Here is a 12,422-nt window from a genome sequence, read left to right as displayed (position 1 = left end):
CAAGAGCATGGCTCAATATGTGTGTATCCCTGTGGGTGTGTGTGTGTGTGTGTGTGTGTGTGTGTGTGTGTGTGTGTGTGTGTGTGTGTGTGTGTGTGTGTGTGTGTGTGTGTGTGTGTGTGTGTGTGTGTGTGTGTGTGTGTGTGTGTGTGTGTGTGTGTGTACTGAGATGTGAAAGAGGTATCTACAGGTATTAGTGTGTATGTGCTAATGGGATAACTCAGTCATATTGATGCTGTGTGTGTAGGAGTGTGTTAAATCTTCCCCAGCTCTGGGTCTCTCTTCCTCATTCAAAATCTCCACTCAGTCACAAACTGTGACATCACTGGAGTTTCCCTGTAGCCTTTTAAAAGGAGCCACTGAACCAGAGCAACAGTAGAAAGCTAGAACACTCTCGATAAGGTTTCTAAAAGCTCAGTTTGACTTAAAGAGTTGTGCAAAAATGGAAGATGAATGCAAAGTGCGGCTAGAAGCAACAGTGGAACCAACAGCAAGGGAACAAGTGAAGCCGTGGTTGAAGCTCACCACGGCACTGGTGGTGTTCACACTCTGCCTTGCATCTGCTGCCGCCGCTGTCCTCCTCTCCGACAGGCAATCCAAGGTGGGTGCAAGTCTTATATTAACTTCTGATTTAATGAAGGACTGGATGTGTCTGACAGAAACTACCCAAACCCAGCAGTTCTCTAACTGTCTCTCTATCCTTCCTCTTGAAACAGGGCCCAGGACAAGACGAAAACACTTTTGGTGAGTTCCTTTAACTTTAAGTTCAATACTAGAAGATGTCATGGATAGCAGCATACTAGATGGCATTGATATATATCTTTTTCTAATGTTGTTATACATATATTTAATGATTATCATGTAGTCTATTCTATTAGTATTTTATTCAGCTATTAACTTGTTAACTCCCTGATGCTGTTACAAAAAAACCCCTCCAAATTCTAGATGAATAAAGTCTATATCTAATCTACTCTAATTTAATCTAAGAGCATGTTTTTGGATCATTATGAGGCCCTTTAGCTGATGCAAATATAAGTAGATATGTTGTGATTGACCCCATTCTAAACCTCTGTCTTTTTCTTTTTCCAGATCTCCGCCATACATTGAGGCAAATTCCCAACATGAAAGCAGCCATTCATTTAGTTGGTAAATGTTTTTGAATTTTTATTAATCCTTTTCCAAATAATGTTTTGTGTGTAGAATCTTAACTTTAGGATTTCTTAGTCAAGTAGTTGTATCACCATTGGTTTTTGATGCATGAGTGTTAGAATTAGTGGTACTCAAGGAAGTTCTAGGGCTTCTGGATCAAATTGTATAGCTTCTTCAGAAAGGTTTTGAGGACTTTCCGAAGCTTTTTTGGGATTTGGTAAAGTTATTGGGTTTCTTGAAGTTTAGTGGCATTATTGAGGAAATTCGCAGGAGCAAAACAAGGTATTCATATGACTTAATGTAATTAATCCCAAACAATGGTTATTAAGTATTCTGAGTTTCTCAAAGACAGATTTGTATCGCATTATCTTGGATCCTGTGTCCTTGTTGTACGATATTTTACCTAACTATCTCCATCTCTTCATACTTCATTAGGAAAATACAACTCTGAGAGACAGAACTCAATTGAATGGAAGGACGAAGGTGACCAGACCCATTCTCAAGGAGGGCTGAAACTCAAAGACAATGAAATTGAGATTCCTCGACGTGGCCTCTACTTCGTCTACAGCCAAGCCTCTTTCCACGTCAACTGCATCAGCAGCGGTGCTGAAAAAGGCCTCTCACAGCCCCTGGTTCACCTGAGTCACATCGTGCAGCACTGGTCAAAAAGTTTTGATCAAGCCGACGAAGATTCTTACCATACCATCCTGCACTCTCTCCGCACTGCCTGCCAGATGAAACCCAGCAGTGATTCAGGTGACAAGGGGAGTTGGTACTCCACTGTGAACGTGGGGGCTGTGTTCAACCTCCGTACAGGGGACCGACTTAAGACGGTGACGGAAGAGAAGATGTTGCCCAACCTGGAGGAAGGCGAAGGGGACACTTTCTTCGGGGTGTTTGAATTGTGAGGTGTGTAGCCTGAGGGCAGCTGGTGAACACATGAATGTATGTGAGAGCCACTGGTCTTGATGGGGGCTCCACTGCGAGGCTGAGCCCACTGCCTCACCTCAACCCAAGTCCACTGTTGAATGTTGGAAGGTCTACACTGCACTAAACAGACTCTTAGTATAGACTTTACTTCAGAACTGTTAACAAGTCCTTTGTCAGGGAACCAAGCTGTGTTAACTGTAGAAGTACACACAACAGCTGACTGTAATGTATCACCATAGATACTTCTATGGGGCTATGATGTTATGTACTATGTATCTGCCTTAGTGCCAGTACCTTTTGCTGTACTGCATTGCTCTGTTGCGTATTTATTGTGTCACTTCAGGCTGACAGAAGAATATTTGAACTGTATTTATTTAACATAAAAATATTTATTAATGTATTATTATGATTGTACTATTTTATTTAAGTATTTATTTATTTGCTATTATAATTTCACTATTTTATTGAAGTATTTATTTATTTGTTTATGTGCATGCCGTATTTTATACATCATTTATTGTATTATTTATTGAAAAAGTTTTTTGTCAATAACATTTATTGCCATTTGCAAACAATGTATGGTGCCTGTGGTGCTGTACGAATGTTCAAATAAAATAAAAAATGTTTTAATAGGAATGTGTCTGTGAGTGTGGGGTTTTGCTGTATAAGAATAACAACTGAACACATTTAAAAACAAAAGCAGAACTAAAGTGAGCTGCTAAATGCACGGTCAGGAGGAAGTAGCAGCACGAGGGTTGACTTGTAAACCACAGGGTTAAACAACCACAATGCACTTTGGTCTGCCTAGGCTGCATCTTATTTCCCTGAAACACGCATCCATTTGTTGTGTCACCTCACTCAATTTAAACCCGGTGGTATCATTCCAAGTTTTCAGATATTCGTCTCTGCAACATTTTTGTCAACACTCTGAAACAATGGTGGTGAATGGAAATTCATTTGCACAATTTTGAAAAAAAACACCTTGAGCAGAGTCTGAAACTAGGGGCATGATAAATCCGTGTATCATTCGTTCATTTGTTTTTCCGATTTCAAAACCAAAACCAGAAATCGGATTACGGTTCGTTTCTCGTTTTTTCGATTATGCACCCCCAAACGGAAAATGGAAAATGAAACATTCGGATAACAAATCCTGGGAGTGTTAGTTGTCAGGGAAACCGATCGCGAGCCAACAACTGACTCATGCCACAACTGATCTGTAAGGAAACATGGCTAATTTGGAGTCTCACTACGAGATGATAAATCAACTCTTTCTGTCGGGGAAAACTCACGCCGAAATGTCTGAGACATTGAAGAGTATGGGAATTAAGGGGTCCTCGGAGATGTCGGTGAGGAGATTCTGTGGCGACGTTGGGCTGAGACGGAAGGGGCACATCACAGACCAAGAGCTGGAAGAAGCTGTCCTGACATCTATTCAAAAGGTGAGTAAGCCTAGATCTAGAACTAGGCATTTGTTTGAATATTATTGCCATAGCCTTATGAATACCGAAAACGATTCAGGGCCAGATGAGCCCCAGATAGGAAAATAGATCGGGCCAAACATATTTTGCCGTCTGGGCTAAACCGTAGCCGAAATAGCCTAGCCTCGGCCTAATAATTGAATGTAGGCTAGGCTACACACTTGTAATCCTTTATGACTTTATTATTAGGGTATTTGTTTGTTTGTTTAGTTGTGTGTTTATTTACTGTCCATAGACCGGTCCAACGTACGGACGGAAATTTATGACAGGGTACCTGTCATCTGTGGGGGTGAAAGTGGGTGAAATAATAAATTTGACTGTACACAACATAGGCATACTAGTATTCTGTTGTCCAACGGTGCAACAAAATGTCCTGTGGTGCGACAAATTGAATTGTGAGGGGAAAAGGTATTTTAATGAAAAATGTATGTAAAAAGTGTTGGATAGTATAACAATGATATCATCACTATGCAGCTTTAAGGATGAAATGAAGATTCCTTGAGTTTTATACAAATTATAATGAATGTAACCCAGACATTTGGGTTAAGTCTCTATGTGTACATCTTATAGTATATAAATAACATAATTCTGAATTTGTTGGGGGTATGTTTGATGTGGAAATATAATTGGGACAAACTAATATGCCTTGTGCTTATCTATCTTACCTGTCCAACATTCTCTGAATTAAATAATGGCATTCTTTATGTCGTTGCACCGGTGGACACATTTTAGGACTACCACACCAAAAAGTGAATAATATGCAAAATATATGAAGAATTAGAAATGGACACATTCAGTTTTGAATTATTCACATATAAGGGAATATAATTATATGTCATTGGACATATATTTTTGAATTATTATTTTTTTCACTTTGGATTTGAGTTCACGTCAACCACCCATATACTCATACCTGGTTTTTTTCTGTCTTCTTCCACAGCAATGTGATGTTCCTGATTTGGGATCTGCTTCTCTTGCGTCTGTTTCCGAAGAGTCTTATTTGTTATCCCACCGGACAGTGTCCTTCAAGTTCCATTGGATAGGCCACAGTTCTCCAAGACTTCATCTTTATTCCTCAACATTTTTCTCTGCAGTCTATGACATCACTCCTGCTTAAGCTTCTCTACGCTGACTACCATAAGAATTAAGATTTATGATAGAGGACCCTCTCATCCCCTTCATCAACTCCCACCAGACAGGAGATTCAATCTACTACCACCAACTACAAGAACTCCTCAGCAGAAAGCTTTCTTAACGGACAATAAAGTTTATTTATCTATCTTATCGTATTGTTGTATTTTGTTGATATCACCCACGTGATAAGCAGTGTTGGGAATAAAGCATTACAAAAGTATTTAATTACTGTAATGCATTATTTATTTATTTCCTGTAACTAATGTAAGGCATTGCAGAGGGGGGAACTGTAATATATACTAGTTACAATGCTAGTAACTTAAGTTACAATACGTTTTACTGTAACCTGGATTTTAATGGTGTTCAGTGTGGTGGGTCAGAAAGCTATTCCTGAACCTGCAATTTTTTTAGTCTGTTAAAGTTACTTAAGTAATGCAAAAGTAATGCCTTAGGCCTACACTTTAAATAGTAATAGGCCTATGGTAGTGTAAGGGTTGAAAAGACAGTAGGCCTATGCCTATTGGGTAGGCCTGATCAGTAGGCTGCTTTACAGTTTTTGAGTAACTTGCCCAACAGTGGTGATAAGGTGATTTCCTAGGTCTACTCTTGTATGCCTATATGGACTTTCATGGGTTTTTCATAGTAAGCTAGCCTGATATCAGCCAACAACAACAATGCACATAACAATGACAGACCTACGCGAATAGGCTACGATGGAGATTGCTAAGGTAAGGATTAAACATATGACGTATTTATTTAGATCAAATGCTCAAAACCCCCATGTTACAAGCTGCTTCATACAGTAGGCACCGATGATCTTTTACCCTGTGGCTCGCGATTGTTTGGTTTCCCTGACAACCAAACGAGCCCTGCCAGCCCTGCGCAAGAATCCGTGTATCATTCGTTCATTTGTTATCCGATTGTTTCATTTTCCATTTTCCGTTTGGGGGTGCATAATCGAAAAAACGAGAAAACGAACCGTAATCCGATTTCTGGTTCCGATTTCTGGTTTTGGTTTTGAAATCGGAAAAACGAGAAAACGAACCGTAATCCGATTTCTGGTTTTGGTTTTGAAATCGGAAAAACGAGAAAACGAACTGTAATCCGATTTCTGGTTTTGGTTTTGAAATCGGAAAAACAAATGAACGAATGATACACGGATTATGATAACATACCACTGCACAGTGTGATATTTATCATAAAGTCCTTAACCGTAACCCACTTGCACATCAATACAACACATTCACCATTCCAGCTGCGTTGTGATGTGATATTGCCTTAATGAAAGAAAAAAATTGTGATAATCCATATATCTCCTGCTGGCCATTATCTCACCACTCACAATTTTCAAGGAGACTCTGTATGTACACATGTACTTCTGTTTAGTGTAGTGGTGTCAATTAATTAGACAATGTGATCGTGTTTGATTAATTATAATGTATCACACTTTGAAAATACTAGCATTAACTTGTATGTCAGGTGGGATATAAAACCTTCTCAGCGTTTACACGGCAATGCAATTCATGGTAAAAAATTCTGTGCTGGAATCACATTTTAGTGTTCCATCTACAGGGGGTAAAGCCACTGCCATATCATGAAACTGAAAGTTCAAACACATATAAACTTGATAAAATACTCAGATAAGCCACTTGCCTACCTTGCACAGATTTACCAGGCCCCCGGCTTCCTTATTTCATGGGGTTTGTTTGATTTACAACATTCTTGAACTTATCGGAAAACACCACGATTGAAGACTTAGAATCAGAATCAGAAATAGGTCAGGCAGAGGAGTGTTTCTCCCACTCAGGGGTAGATGAAATACTCACATTTCATGAAAGCTACAGATGGAATACAGCAGGGGTGTTAAACTCATTTGAATTCAGGGGCCGCATGCAGCCACATTTGATCTCAATGGGGCCGGAGCAGTAAAGTCATAGCATAATAATCTATAGATAACCGCAACTCCAAAATGTTCCCTTTGTTTTAGTGCAAATGTTCACATTTAATTAACTATCTTTTTACAAAACATTATGAACAGCCTGACATTTTAACATTATGATGCCTCAGTTTATTATGTACACATGTGCATTACAACGTACAGGTCACAGAGTATCTACAAAGTCATCCAGTCACCGGTATCTGGAACTGAACAGTGGCAGTGGCTCAGTCAGTAGGGACTTGGAATGGGAGCCTTAGGGTTGCCGGTTTAAGTCCCTGAAGAGACCTGAAATATGGAGTGATGACTGCTACTGGGAGAGGTCTCAGTTCACCTCCTGGGCAGTGCCCTTGAGCAAGGCAACAGTTTGAGTGGGGGGAGTACAAACAAAAAACAAGGACAAACATAGATGATCAATTGGCATGAATTCTTGGGGGGAGGGAATTCCAGAGCTTTGGAGCTGCCACAGAAAATGCTGCGAAGATGGGATTTATAGATGGGATGGATAGGAGACCGGCTGAGGTGAATCTGAGGGACTGGGTACGGGGTGAGGATGTCAGTGAGGTAGGGGGGTCCAGATGGTTGGGGACCAGTATTTTTATTTTTTAAAGATTAACTTGGGCAACCAGTGCCTTTATTTAAGCGAGAGTGTTGAAAGGGGGAGATAGATGGGAAGACAAGTGGCAATTAGTCCCAGGCTGGATTTGAACCCAGGTCCACAGCATGGGGACCAAGCCCCAGTGCATGGGCGGCCAGCTCTACCATACTGCCTATACTGCGGCCCGAGGACCAGTGTTTTGTAGTTGATGCGGTAGGATACGGGGAGCCAGTGAAGGTCTTTGAGGATTGGGCTGATGTGGGGCCATGATTTGATGTGTGTGAGGACTCTGCATTTTGAAACAGTTGGAATCTATTGAGGGAGGTTGAGGTGAGAAGGAAGTTTCAGTAGTCAAGATGGGAGGAAATGAAGGCGTGGATGAGTCGTTCAGCTGCGGTCGGGGTGAGGGAGGGTCGGATCTTTGCGATGTTTAGAATGTGATTAAATTAAAGAGGGTTTCATCTTCCAATACTGATTCCTTGTTCTGAATGATATAGTTTTTTACTTTGTGATCAAAAAAACCTTGGTGTAGGTTACATTATCCCCCTGCCTTGTACATGTAGAAAATACATAAAGGTTGGGAGAATTACAGTTAATGTCTTCGCTGTAATTTTTACACTTTGCCAAATAATCAGGGCAATTGAACACCGTGGAATAAAGGATGTCTGATGAAATAGAGTGCAACATGAACCTGATCCTCAGACATTTTACCTGATCTCAATCTCAAGGCAGCTCTCCCGCCTCAGGAAGAAAGTCAAAGATGGCTCCTGTCATGTCATCACCAGTGACTGTGGACAAGTATAACTCGGTATCACAGAAAATACCATTACTCTCAATGAAAAAGTTCCAGCAGAGCAACAGTTCCTCAATAGCTTCATTAAGTGGGAGGAAAGAGGGGGAAGTCCCTATAGTCTGGTAACCCCCCCTCCCACCCCCCTGCTTCCTCCTGCAGCAGCCTACAGAGCAGCACACGCCCGCAGCGGAAAGCATTTACCTCAGGATGGGATCTCCAAACCAAAATTCCGTTTTCTGTTTTGAATTCCAAATATTTCTATTTTTAGTTTTTGTTGGGGGCTTATCTGTGTGTGTGTGTGTGTGTGTGTGTGTGTGTGTGTGTGTGTGTGTGTGTGTGTGTGTGTGTGTGTGTGTGTGTGTGTGTGTGTGTGTGTGTGTGTGTGTGTGTGCGTGTGCAGTGTGTGTGTCTCAAATACAAAAAACATTTAGAGGACAAGGGAGACTTTTGAAAAGATTAAAAAAAACAATATTAATATCCACCCCCATACCCAACTTCTGTAGAAATACTACCTGAAAGAGACCCCAAACCCCAACCACTCTTGTTGTTTTGCATTTCTGTGGTTCCGTGGTCTCTTTCTTATCATGTTGCACCTATTTGTGTTTGTTCTGCGCCTTTTTGGGGTCTATTGTGTCAGTGAGTGGTGCAGAAACGAGTCCTCAAACACAGAAATTAGTTAGCATTTTACAACGTCAACTTTCTGATTTATTTCAACTGAGCCTCCGGCTAAAGGCCCCCTAGAGCCCGGGGCTGTGGTTCCTGTGAGGCCTGATCAGTAATCCTCCATGATTTGGCAGAGGTTGTTCTTTAAAGTTGGATGTGATGAGGGATTGAGTGAGTTGAAGTAAAGGCTGCTGGGACATGGCACTATAGATTTATAAACCTTAAGACTCAAACAGCTCTGTTTGAAGCTCACTTATCAATATTTCATAGTTACTTTGTTTAATCTGTGTAAAAAGCAAAGTCTGAAAAGGACTATTAGATGTGTTGAATAGGGTTGTGAAATGAATTATGTCTTATTTAGTAGTTTGGCATATAATACTTAATGTCATTGTCTGCCCCGAACCACATTTTCCTTTCACATGTCTTTTTTGATTCTTTCATTCAGGAATCAGATAATGTCACTTCTCTCCCGGCTTTTTTAATCTCTTCTCCTTCCTGCCATCGCACAGACCTGTTTTAGCCAAATGACTGTTATCTGGTATGCAAGGCAAATAAATATGAAGTCTGCCTCAGATAAGATCTTCGCCTGTCATCTAGTTGTTACTAATAGCTTTTATACAGATTTTGGTTGACTATTGAAGTACATTTTACTACTTAATGTTTACAGTAGTAGTAATCAATATGTGTCCTCCTGTCTGCTATCAGGAGCTTTATATACCAAGCAATAACAGATTTCACAGGTCAAAGATAAGTACAGTTCATAATATATCTGTGGATATACGTAAAGCCTATATTGAGATATTGTGACTCGGGGTAAAAAGAGTGATTACACGTTTTTCTACTGATTTTTTTACAGTTTTTCCCCCAACATTGACCCACCTTTAATCAAGACCTGTTGATATTAAAGAGGGCAAAGTTCATCCCTGCTCTTTCCCAGAATCCCCTGCCAGCTCCTGAGTCTGCTTGTGAGCGTTATGTAAGCATATACCTTTACCACCCTCTGCAGGCAACCAGTAAGAATTGAAAAGCCAATCACCAAGTGATTTTGTCAACAATTTCTGTCATGTCAAACAACAGCCAAGATGAAAAAACTCCAGTGTGGTTTATACTAATAATGATACTTGATCTACTTCCAATTTTTAAAGTTCCCCCAAAACTGGCTTTAGTTTCTTTTTCTGTGGTGTTTTATTATTGTGTTGTTCTTTGACCTCAGCCATGAGGTCAATGCGATGTTTGGTAAATAATCTCATTTTTGGCCAGGTCAAAGCATAGAGGAAGTATGTGAGCATAGCTATCTGTGTTATCACTCCATTTTCATTTTCATGAAAACCCTAGAAAGTCTTTAATCAGAATCAGAATCAGAAGTACTTTATTTATCCCAAACTGGGAAATGTTTGCGTTGCAGCAGCGAAATACAAAGAGAAGCAAAACAAATACAAATAATTCGAACTGTAAAAAAAGTAAAAATTAAAATTAAAATGAAATATACAAATGTACAAAAAGGCAATAATAATTTAGTGTTAATGTACAATGTCAAGTGTGAAGGAGTGCATGTTAAGTCCAGTTTACAGAGAGGCTATGGAGCAGTGAGTTGTCTGCAGCCAGAGGGTGATTATTGTACAGAGTTATTGCAGTGGGCAGGAATGTTCTCCTGTCCCTGTCCTTGTGACAGCGGAGCTGGAGCAGTCTGTTGGAGAAGGAGCTCCGCTGTCTGTCCAGCTGCAGGTGGAGAGGGTGGGTGGGGTTATCCATGATGGACAACAGTTTGTTGAGAGTCCTCCTCTCCACCACAGCTTCAAAATTGTCCCGTTTGATGCCGATGACAGAGCCAACTTTTTAAATATTTTTTAAAATATGGTTTATAAATTATGTCATACCCAACAAGCTGATTTAACAAGTCATTTTCTGCACATATGTATTTTTATATGACAAAGGAACACTGTTGGTTGTTCCTGAAAGTGTATCAAGATGTTTATCTTTAAAATCAAACTCTAGTGAGAGGAATTAACGTTTGGACAGCCAAGTCAACCAATTTCAACCAGATCATTCAAAACATTCGATCAATCATTAGACAGAAGAAGGGGACTCCTTGTGCACTCCCTCCATTTAATTTATAGAGAGACATAGTGCTCATATTTCTATACTATATCATGGGTTGCACATTCTTAGTGTTTAGTCGGCTCTGATTTGTTCGGCCTGTGAAATGTTCTCCCATGAATATAAACCCTTAGAAACTTAAAGTATTACAAAATATGCTGATAAGAAATATACTCCTTGCTTTGTAATGAATATCTCATACTCCTTCCTGATGTAAACACATTATCTGCAGCTTCATCAATGTTTAACATGTCAGGAATCCTTAATCATGTGATGCTTACAGTGACGTACACTGAGATCAATGAATGGGAAGGCAATGCCAGTACCAGAGTCATATTTAAACACATATGAACACCATTGAGGTGGCTGTAATTTACCATTCATTTAAGGGGTTGCACAATGGCTAGCCTATTGGGTAAGCAATCGTCCTTTTTATATTTCAACATATTGTTTTGGAAATCTTTACAGCACACATAGACCTACAGGTAACTTACGTACAAGATTCACATTTTTTTGCTGAATGTAGTTTTAATATTCAAAACCCGTAAACCACTTACGATTTTATTGTCTAAAAGTGAACGTTGTTTTGAACATGTTTTTGATGAGAAGCCTGAAATAAGGTCTGTGGTTCAAACAACCTGAAGAAATTAACATGTTTTCTCCTTCGACATAAAATACATTACGCCTACACAAATCTATTGTTAGCCTAGCGGTAGTGATGTGCAGACATTCCGTAGTTTGTTTATAGCCTAACATTAGGTTTTTACTTCTGTCGATTGCGTTTACACAAAGTGGTGTTAATATTTGGAGATTATTATGCTGAGCAAAATGTGTAGCTATCATAATACATGTAGGTTGGCACAGAGTTTATTTTCTGCAATAAACCAAAATCCAATGAAATATTCCCATTGATTTCTGTCAACTAACCTGGGAGTTAGCATCACAAAGGCTCCCTCCTAACTTCCAGGTTAGCCTACAAAATCCCTGTACCACTTTAGAGTCAGGGCAGTCATCCTCTAGGGACAATAATGTTTGTACCACATTAATCTAAATTGATCCAACAGTTGAGTTATTTCAGTCCGTACAGATGTGTACCCTGACTGCTCTGCTCATCTGGCTACAACCTCATCTATAGTTTAGAAAAAACAACTAGTTTTATTTTTTATTCTTGCATTCCAAATAATCTCTGACATCAGATATTACAGCATATAGAAATATATTTTGAGTACTGTACCACATCAACTGTACAGTTTGTATTTGCAAAGTCAAACTTCCTTATTATTTACAGTAACATTATTTACAGTCAGTGTGCATATTCTCATATGTTACCAACATCAATCACACCTCACTGCTTTACACACAGTAACAATACGTTGTTACAGACTAACAGACAGTAGATATTTACACTTTAAGAGGATGTAGCAGGAGCACAAGGTTCATACATATGCGCCTAATACTGTAGTTATTTGTCAGTTCAGAAGTGCTTACAACAACCCACGCTATAAAGCAAGCTATGCTAACACACCGAGAGAACAAGAGACCCAAATGGAAGGCAAGACAAAATATATACCTCAGGCAGAGATCGCACAACATATTTGACATGAGAGGTTAGGACGTTGAGAAAGGTATTGCACAGAAAAACTA

At 39.7% G+C, this 12,422-nt stretch overlaps 1 protein-coding gene and 1 long non-coding RNA gene across 2 annotated transcripts; both read left to right on the top strand.

The window, feature by feature from the left end:
• Positions 1–326: 326 nt before the first annotated feature.
• Positions 327–2,644, top strand: tnfa (tumor necrosis factor a (TNF superfamily, member 2)). The gene is made up of 4 exons (XM_063899516.1): positions 327–601; positions 717–744; positions 1,090–1,146; positions 1,585–2,644. Exons 1-4 carry the CDS (start codon positions 443–445, stop codon positions 2,055–2,057), a joined length of 717 nt encoding a protein of 238 aa, XP_063755586.1. The 5' UTR covers positions 327–442; the 3' UTR covers positions 2,058–2,644.
• Positions 2,645–2,965: 321 nt separating this feature from the next.
• LOC134874498 (uncharacterized) lies at positions 2,966–4,261 on the top strand. Its single transcript, XR_010167076.1, has 2 exons — positions 2,966–3,518; positions 3,793–4,261. It is a non-coding gene; the product is annotated as an uncharacterized LOC134874498 (long non-coding RNA).
• The last annotated feature ends 8,161 nt before the right edge of the window (positions 4,262–12,422 follow it).

The sequence above is a fragment of the Eleginops maclovinus genome, chromosome 13 (assembly GCF_036324505.1).
Source record: "Eleginops maclovinus isolate JMC-PN-2008 ecotype Puerto Natales chromosome 13, JC_Emac_rtc_rv5, whole genome shotgun sequence".
NCBI lineage: Eukaryota > Metazoa > Chordata > Actinopteri > Perciformes > Eleginopidae > Eleginops > Eleginops maclovinus.
This window is presented reverse-complemented; position numbering and strand designations above follow the sequence as displayed.

Coding starts and splice junctions, on each gene's coding strand:
- tnfa (XM_063899516.1), top strand. CDS start 443: ATGGAAGATGAATGCAAAGTGCGGCTAGAAGCAACAGTGGAACCAACA. Junction 602..716: donor TCTCCGACAGGCAATCCAAG/GTGGGTGCAAGT, acceptor CTCTTGAAACAG/GGCCCAGGACAAGACGAAAA. Junction 745..1,089: donor ACAAGACGAAAACACTTTTG/GTGAGTTCCTTT, acceptor TTCTTTTTCCAG/ATCTCCGCCATACATTGAGG.